Source organism: Poromitra crassiceps (assembly GCF_964638095.1).
Source record: "Poromitra crassiceps genome assembly, chromosome: 5".
Classification (NCBI taxonomy): Eukaryota; Metazoa; Chordata; class Actinopteri; order Beryciformes; family Melamphaidae; genus Poromitra; species Poromitra crassiceps.
In genome coordinates, this window is record NC_139642.1 from 58,972,282 (window position 1) to 58,981,901 (window position 9,620).

Genomic DNA, 9,620 nt, shown 5'->3' on the forward strand with positions numbered 1-9,620 from the left:
TCTCTCCGTCCTCTCTCTCCCTGTCTCTCTCCCTCCCTGTCTCTCTCTCACTGTCTCTCTCTCCCTGTCTCTCTCTCTCTGTCTCTCCCTGTCTCTCTCTCTCTGTCCTCTCTCTCCCTGTCTCTCTCTCCCTGTCTCTCTCTCCGTCCTCTCTCTCCCTGTCTCTCTCTGTCTGTCTCTCTCTCTCTCCCTCTCTCTCTCTCTCGCTGTGTGTCTGTAGCCCCTTTTACACAGCCTGTGAAAGCCGCGTTCATCATTAAATCAGTAAATCATTTTTGTCAATTGTGTTGACAGCCTCCCATGTTAATGGCTTGTCCAGGGCTGGAGCGGGATTCGACCCACCGACCTCAGGCTTCCAAAGCGCACGTGCTAACCCTTGGCAGAGCTGGTTAACGGGCCTTCATACCGGGGGAGTGAACTTAACAAACCTACCACTCGGGACTCACAAGGACTCGCAGTCATTAGATGCAAGGACTTCGCCGCATACCCCACCCGACGAAATGAGCCCCAACAATGCCAAAGACGCCCACATGGAGGCGCTGCAACTCGCCAGAGCCCAGGCGATGGAGTACAGGGTGACATGGGAGTGGTTTTTCACTCCTGTCCCATCCTACTCCCACAAAAATACTCCCGTCCCGTCCCAATCAGAGTAAAAAAATAATAATAATAATAAAAATAATATTGATAATAATAATGATGATAATAATAATAATAATAATAATAATCATGTCTTAGCAGAAACTGCAAAGCAGACGAGCCAATCAGCGACCCGCCTCGTAGTCGACATCGTGACCGGCCAATCAGGGACGCCACGAGCAAAACAGTAATGGCCGCCTCCTTGCCTGTCCGCCTCGAGGAGGAATGTCAGCGTTCGTCTAGTTTAATCAGCCATAAAGTGCAGTTATTGCAGAAATAGACTCAATAACAACAATTAAACAAGTACAGGAGTATCGCCGCAACCGCGGCAAAAAAAATATGTTTTTGCCGTTCTCCTGAGTGGATTTGGGTTTGACTGGATCCAACGCTGATTGGCTGAAGGGGTTGTCTGTCAAGGCAAGTACACCCGCCCAATGAAACGTGAGTTCACGTGACTGGCTGCTTTACCAGGCTAGCAGTTTCATGCAGCGCTGTGGCGTTGCTATGACGACCGGGGGGGAGGGCAGATTGAGCGGGTACTACTTGCTGTGGAAACAGGTACTACTTCAAGTAGAGATGAGTTGATACTACACTATACTACCCTACAGTATGAGTACCATGCAGTGGAAATGAGCCAATATAGATAGATAGACAGAGAGTTAGAGAGATTGTTATGTAAATGTTACATAAGCATCACTGCGCTCCATTAGAGCTGAATGAGGATGATGCAGTAACATTATCTAATTACACACACACACACACACACATGGACACACACACACACACACACACACACACACACACACACACACACACACACACACACACCGTCTCTCTCTCTCTCTCCCTCTCTGGTCATTTCTTTCAGACTGACATCAACCTCTACAGAGAGATATAACACAGTCTCCTAGCAACCTCTCCCTCCCCCCTTGTGTGTGTGTGTGTGTGTGTGGGTGGGTGTGTGTATGTGTGTGTGTGTGTGTCTGTGTGTGTGTGTATGTGTATGTGTTTGTGTGTATGTGTGTGTGTGTGTGTGTGTGTGTGTGTGTGTGTGTGTGTGTGTGTGTGTGTGTGTGTGTGTGTATGTGTGTGTGTGTGTGTGTGTGTGTGTGTGCGTGTGTGTGCGCGTGTGTGTGCGTGCGTCATCAATTAAAGAGAACAGAGGGGTGAGAGACCGACACAAAGAGAGGATTCCTCTCCCGGGAGAGAGAGAATGACGTCAGTCCTCTTCACCAAGGTCTCTCTCTCTCTCTCTCTCTCTCTCTCTCTCTCCCTCTGAGCAAAACACTACAGCAGAGAGAGTGTGGGCCAGTGAGGGAGAGAGAGATAGAGAAACGGCAAACCATTGCTCAATTTGCAACTTTGAAGAAGAAAAAAAATAAGAATCACATCAAACGTTGCAAATGACATTGCAATCTTTGAGAAAAGTCGCTGCAAAATCCAGCATTTTTGTCTGCAACAATCACAAAACAACCTGGAGGGACTGAATACTTCCACTTAGTTAGAAGATGGATGGTAGAGAGGAAGAAGAGAGGAGAAAAATGCCCTTCTCAAGTCAAGTTTATTTGTATAGGCCTGAGCTGAGGTTACACTATAATACTGTAGCTAGGATTCCCAGTTTGGGAGAGGCTGTCTTTATTGTATAGACTAGTCTGCAGTTGTTGTGGCCAGTTGGCACCAACATCTGTAAGTGTTTGATATGATGGGTACAGATTGTAATCGTCAAGTGTGTGACGGCAACAGACCGAAGTCAGTCGGAGCCACAACGATGATATCAAACATGTTTGGATTTCCAGGCCGACTCTGGATGCATTGGGGTAGTGTAAACTCACCAACTGCTGCAATGCATATGATCCAGTATGATAACAAGCCAATACAGTTTAGCACATCAAGAGGCAGTCAAGTATTCTGCATACAATACATTTATATAATAAATAAATACATTTATATTTCTGATACCAAGGCACACGGGAATAAAATACAGGGAGGAGGACTCAATTGCGTTACAACAACATCAACGACAACGCCGTAACATGGCAGCACTTGTGACCTATACTGGGACTGACCGCCAGGGCGGCGATCTAAGATGCTTTGGCCTCACTTTTAGACAACTCATATCCTGTTTTTACAGTCAATGTTTCAGACAGGCATCAATCAACATTAACTGCACGAGTGTCAAGTCAACCAGACTATAAGAGTAGGTCATCCGCTTTAGGGCTTTCTAAATAAAAACCCTTATAACGTTAGCATGACTATACATTTTGAGCAATGCTTTACAACCACAGTTTCACTCCATGTGTAATCTTAACATTATCAGTATTTTAATACAAGGTTTGCTCTTTCGTTTGTTGAAATACCTTTTTCTCGTGCAACATGCATCAATAAGGCTATTTCCTTTGATTTAAATGGCATTCTTTTTGAAAGTTCTAACCGGAAGTCCGTTTTATTCTGGCTGAGCTGACGCTGCACAGCCATGTGAGCAAAGATCCCGGTGGGGAACGGGGGGCTGTAACAGCTAAAGGCAATCTGAAAACTTCTTTTATAATTTGTCTTTTTGATTTGCGATTTGTTGTGGTGTTTTATCTTTTTGATTTGCAATTTGTTCTTCTGTTATTTGTCTGTGTTTTATGAGTTGTTTTTCCTTGTGATTTGCACTTCACGGCCACAGATCAGTCTACAGACCAGCCTAAGCCACAGACTGGTCTGTAGACTGGTCTCTGGTTGTTTTCCTGCTCAGATGGAAACTGGGCGTCTCAGACAGGAAGTAGCAGAGCCTGAGACAGGAAACACTAAACCTTGCCCAACCCAACTCTACACACACACACACACACGCACGCATGGAGACGTGCGTGCACAAACACACACACACACACACACACACACACACACACACACGCATGCACACACGCACACGCACACGCACACACACACACACACACACACACACACACACACACACACACATGAGTACGCACATGTTTAAGACTAGGGGCGGGACAAAATATAGAAAAATCGATATATCGTGGATCGTGATACTTCCTCTTGCACTACATTGGCGCCATATTGAGATAGGTTGTGACATTTAAGTGTTTTTTTCTGCATTCATTTATGTTTTTTTGTTTTGTTTTATTTTGCCAAAAGATTTTAGTGAGACATTATTTGATATATATTGTTCCTTTAAACATTTTAACTTATCTTAAAAATGTTATATACCACACACAGACACACACACACACACAGCAGTCAGTAAATAGTAGGATAGTGGATATTGTAACGCCATGATTCAATTACCCAATTAGAGCTGCTAACTTGATAAAAGAACAAAACTGGTAATCAAAGTTTTTATTATACCATTTCCATTTTTCACATTGAAATGCATTTAGTAAGGGTTGGGCTACCCCATCCAAAAATGCTACGTCATCTGTAAAGGGGGAGACCCGTGGGTCCCCAGATCCCATTTTCATTCAGATATCTTGAGGTGAGAGGTCATGGCACCCCTTTGAAAATGGCCATGCCCGTTTTTCCCTCGCCGAAATTGAGCCTAAATTTGGAGCATTATTTCGGCCCCTTCCTGACAAGATAGAATGACATGGTTGTTACCGATGGACGCCTGAGGTCTTCTAGTTTCATATGGCTTGCATTTATATAGCGCTTTTATCCAAAGCGCTTTACAATCAGTAGGTACATTCACCCATTCATACACCGATGGCGGCAGGCTACCACGCAGGGTGCTGCTGGCACACCATCAGGAGCAATTTGGGGTTCAGTATCTTGCTCAAGGACACTTCGACATGCAGACTGGAGGAGGCGGGAATCGAACCACCGACCTCTTTTATCCAAAGCGATTAGTGGACAACCCGCTCTACCTCCTGAGCTACAGCCGCCCCTCATATGATGGTATAGAACCCAGTTGCCCATCCGTGCTCTATACATGGTGTTAAGGAGCTAGCTACAGAGCAGCATCCGTGCTCTATACATGGTGTTAAGGAGCTAGCTACAGAGCAGCATCCGTGCTCTATACATGGTGTTAAGGAGCTAGCTACAGAGCAGGCGTCCTCATCACACTGAGGTCAAGCCCTCCCTTCACACAGATGATCAGCACATCTTCTCACCTGCTGCACCACCACAACAAGCTTAACAGCTGTTGAGCAGTATGGTCAGGAAATGGGGTTGAACCTAACCTGACACTGGGCGTCCGGGTAGTAGTAGATTCCCTGCCTACCAACATGAGGGTCGCAGTATGTACACACATATCCACCCGTCAAAAGTTGTAGACTGCGTTCATCCCCCCCCCCCCCCCCCGCATCTGCCTCAACTCCTATGAAAGGTGGTGATACAATGGATATCGTATGGAGGGACGAACCGACAAATCATCACTCCTCATGCCTAGAAACCTAGCCAATCAGCACTCCTCATGCCTAGAAACCTAGCCAATCATCACTGCTCCCCTCCCCCCAGCCCATCCATTCTAGCACTACAAACAAAGACGTGTCTTCACAGTCAGCTGTTGTATTGCACAATCGAGTGAAAGCACATGTTTCTATACTCCTGCAGATTCAAACCCGATCCTGCTGAAAATTGGAGAACTTACGCAACGCCAAGGCACGACTTAAGTGTTTGATTAGTGACTGTAATGAGATTACTGGATTTAGGAACAGTAATGCCTTACACTACCTAAAATGCTTCCCTGCTGCTCACCTGACGTAATCCAAGTCTCCACAAGCCCCGAGGTGCCAAGTTGACTTGAAAAGATGTCATTTACACCCTGGTTTTAGCGTAAATCTGCATTGGAGCCATGCAGGGGCTGGAAGTACACCAACTAGGGCACAACCTTGCTACAGTGAAGATTTCAGCTAAAAACAGGGTCGAAAATTATATCTTTTCAAGACAACTTGGCATATCAGGGCTTGTGGAGACTTTGGGCGCTGGCAGTTGGGGGGGGGGGGGGGGGGGAATGCGATGTGTGAACAGTCAGTCAGGTGAACAGTATGGAAGCATTTTATGTTTTTTTTATGTTTTTTTTATTTTTTATGTTTCTGCTCATGGCCCCCTTCACACTCAGCAGACAGCTATCTGTGCGCGCCGCAGCTGGAGTGCAGTTCTGCTATCTCGGTGCGCGATGCGTCCAGAGTAGAGGGTGGTGACACGGGAGTGGTTTTTATTATTATTTATTAGTTAGTTAGTATTATCACGCTATTGTTAGAATGTGCTGAAAATGTTCAAAAAGTACTGACACACTCACTGAAATCATTTCACCGAGGCTGCACATCTGCGTCTGGGAGACTGAACCCTTGAATTTAATCCCACTCATAGATTTCCAAATGTTCGTGAAGCTGCATTCACTGTCGAGCGCCCGAGCAGACGACACAGGCACCGTGGCAGACGACACAGGCACCGTGGCAGACGACACAGGCACCGTGGCAGAGGACACAGGCACCGTGGCAGACGACACAGGCACCGTGGCAGACGACACAGGCACCGTGGCAGATGACACAGGCACCGTGGCACCGTGGCAGACGACACAGGCACCGTGGCAGACGACACAGGCACCGTGGCAGATGAAACAGGCACCGTGGCAGACGACACAGGCACCGTGGCAGAGGACACAGGCACCGTGGCACCGTGGCAGACGACACAGGCACCGTGGCAGATGAAACAGGCACCGTGGCAGACGACACAGGCACCGTGGCAGACGACACAGGCACCGTGGCACCGTGGCAGACGACACAGGCACCGTGGCACCGTGGCAGACGACACAGGCACCGTGGCAGAAGAAACAGGCACCGTGGCAGACGACACAGGCACCGTGGCAGACGACACAGGCACCGTGGCAGACGACACAGGCACCGTGGCAGACGACACAGGCACCGTGGCAGACGACACAGGCGACACTGGATGCATGCTTGAAGCGGCCTTGCCATATCCATACCGTAGCTAAGCGGGGTGCAAGCAGCCCAGCCTAAGTGGGAACTAGTGAAGCTAGCGAGCGCAAGGGGAAGTTAACGGCTAGCGAAAGCGGCCCTCAGAGGAACCATAGCTATTTCTCACTGAGCTAACGCGCTCAGTTTTCAACCCTCGTGCAGAGTGGCAAACACCTAGCGTACCCTAACACGGGAGGCTAACGATAGCTAGCAGGCTGAGTTTGGTCAAGCAAAGCTAGGTAGTAGCTAGCGTAAGCTGGAGCTAACCTGGACGAGGAACAGCTAGCGACCTGAACAACCGGCTAGCCCTTTGCGCACGCTATCTTGTCAGCCACCAGGCATTAATGCCTTACGGCCATTCGTTGTTGTATGCTACCCCGAGTTGCCATGGACACATTGCCATGTTGCCCCGTGTTGCCCATCCGTACGTCTGAGGGTGGCACTGAATGCCCCCTTAGGCAGCAAGGATGGTTGTACATCAGCATGTTTGCTAAAATCCGAGTTCGAAACGAAGTAAAACGTTAGGGTTGTCCTACAACCCAGGTTTTACGAGTGAGAACGAGGATTCTCACATATTCAGCCTTGCCCCTGGCTTCGCATTGTGGCAGGCTGAATGCGTTGAGTGATTTTCCTTGGCGGATTGGCACAAGCCGTGTCAATGGCACGTCATGGGGGTAGTGGGTGGCCACGCCAATCACCTGCCAAGGTATGCCAGGATGCCTTCAGGTGCACCTGGGTGGTTTTAAATCTATTTTTTAAGAGGAAAAAAGAAATGCATTCAGTTCAGCGCTGCTGGAGCAGGCTTCAGCATTATGTGAGAATCCTCGTTCTCACCCGTAAAACCTGGGTTGTAGGACAACCCTAACGCTGGACTGCATGGAACCTGATGGACAAATTTAAATAGCTAACGCACACACACACACACACACACACACACACACACACACACACACACACACTATCTCTCTCTCTCACACACACACACACACACGCCCCCACAATGATTGTATTATTAGTCTATCTGCAGATGCTTTATTAGCTGGCTGTCACACTGAAACCAGCTGTTAATCCTCTGACACACAGACACACACACACACACACACACACACACACACACACACACACACACACACACACACACGCACATCTGTGGGCTGTTACAGAATCACGTTGCTTTGGCTACAACCTGGTAATAGGCCTACCAATAGGCTCCTATAGTCTACTGTCAGTCTGCCTGCCTGCCTGTCCAAACTGGGCTGGAAGACGCGCGCCTGTAGGCTACGTGCGTGCGTGCGTGCGTGCGAGCGCTGTGGGTGTGTGCGTGTGTGTGGGTACTCACGGTGTTCCTCAGGTCCTGCAGCGCTACGCTCATCCTGATCCTCCACACTACAGACCACAAGACCACAACACACCCATCCTCTCTCTCTCTCTCTCTCTCTCTCTCTCTCTCCCGCTCTCTCTCTCTCTCTCTCTCTCTCTCTATCGGTCTCACTCTCAGTCTCCTGTCTGTAGGATCTCTCTCTCTTCCCCCCTCTGGTCTTTGTCCGGGAAGGAGAAGAGGTTTTCTGGTCAGAGAAGGAGAGCACAAACAGGCTCTCGCTCTCGCTCTCTCTCTCTCTCGCTCGCTCGCTCGCTCTCTCTCTCTCTCTCTCTCTCTCTCTCTCTCTCTCTCTCTGCCGGTCTCCCTCGGTGTGTGTGTGTGTGTGTGTGTGTGTGTGTGTGTGTGTGTGTGTGTGTGTGTGTGTGTGTGTGTGTGTGCGTGCGTGCGTGCGTGCGTGCGTTCGTGCGTGCGCGCGTCTCCCTCTCTCCCTCTCGCTGTCTGTCCTGGCCGCCTCCTAGCCCCACCCACATCCTCTCATAAACACAAACACACCGAGAGGGGGGGGGGGGGGGGCTGACGTCATCGCTACAACAGTACGTCACTGGCGGTCCGTCCGTCTGTCTGTCTGTCTGTCTGTCTGTCTGTCTGTCTGTCTGTCTGTCTAAACAATTCAAATTGGGCTTTATTGGCATGAGACACATAAGTTTACATTGCCAAAGCAAGTGTAAAAACGGGAAAAAGGCACACACAAAAAGTCAGTAGGCTACTAGTTGTGCATTCCTTTATATCTGGGAACTGGTAATTTTACGGTTCAAAGGTCATGAGCTGGGCGGTGATGTCACTATCTTCTATCTGTGTGGACATGTTGCTGCAGTGTTTGTATGCGCAAAATGCAGCGAAATGCCTTGTTATCTATTGTTATTGCTAACAATGGCTAGCCTGGCTAGCGACTGGATCTGACCAAGAGCTGACTTGCAACAGTGAATTTCTCAGCTCCAGTTTTCTGCGAATGGAACGCTAACCAAACGGATGTGACGTCATTTAGCCTCCACATCCCAGTTATTTTGCGATAAAGGAACGCACCACAATACCGCGACAACAAATTGGACCGCCGGAAAAAATGGGTTCCGATGTGTAAAAAGTGAATTGAACGGTCGTCCAGGTTGGAATTACAGATCGGAAATTCGGGTAATGCCTTTTTCCGAGTTGTCGTCATAGCCACATCAAAATGGCAACTTGTAGCCTATCGTTAATGGTAATCACGGAATTATTATAAAGACTTTTGTTGACGTTTTAACACAAGATTTGATGTAGGCTAATTATGTAGGCCTAATGTTAACATTGTGTTTGTGTCATCCATGTTTCGCTCTGATTAGAGCAATATGTGAAATTCAGCATTCAGCATGTTCGCTTAGCATTGTTAGCTAGTAGGTAGAGCCAGGGCCGTAGCCAGAGTTCCGAAATAGGGGAGGTCCAGCAAGGGGAGGCGGATTCGGCGGCGCCCGAAAAAAAATTGAGTTTTTTTTTTCCCCTTTTTAAGCCATATTTAGAGTAATATATCATTTTAAATCAACATTAGGATTATACTGTTGTGATGTCATTATTCAGTATATTCTCTTTCATGTCACCACCTGCTCAGCTCTCCTGTCAACATAATTGTAACTAACAAACACAAACTGTTTTAGCCAAATTCATATCAAAATGAGACCTACAAACACAGGTACACAACCCAAGCCGTACAC

At 48.0% G+C, this 9,620-nt stretch overlaps 1 protein-coding gene across 1 annotated transcript in view; it reads right to left on the reverse strand.

The window, feature by feature from the left end:
- LOC310776931 (endothelin-converting enzyme 2-like) overlaps positions 1-8,011 on the reverse strand; it is a gene marked incomplete at its 3' end in the record, with an annotated part of 39,537 nt that extends 31,526 nt beyond the window's left edge. Inside the window, exon 1 of the mRNA XM_083637145.1 lies at positions 7,897-8,011. Within this exon, the coding sequence (XP_083493271.1) occupies positions 7,897-7,929 (33 nt within the window). The 5' untranslated portion in view covers positions 7,930-8,011. The remainder of the gene's footprint in view (positions 1-7,896) is intronic.
- Positions 8,012-9,620: the final 1,609 nt, after the last annotated feature.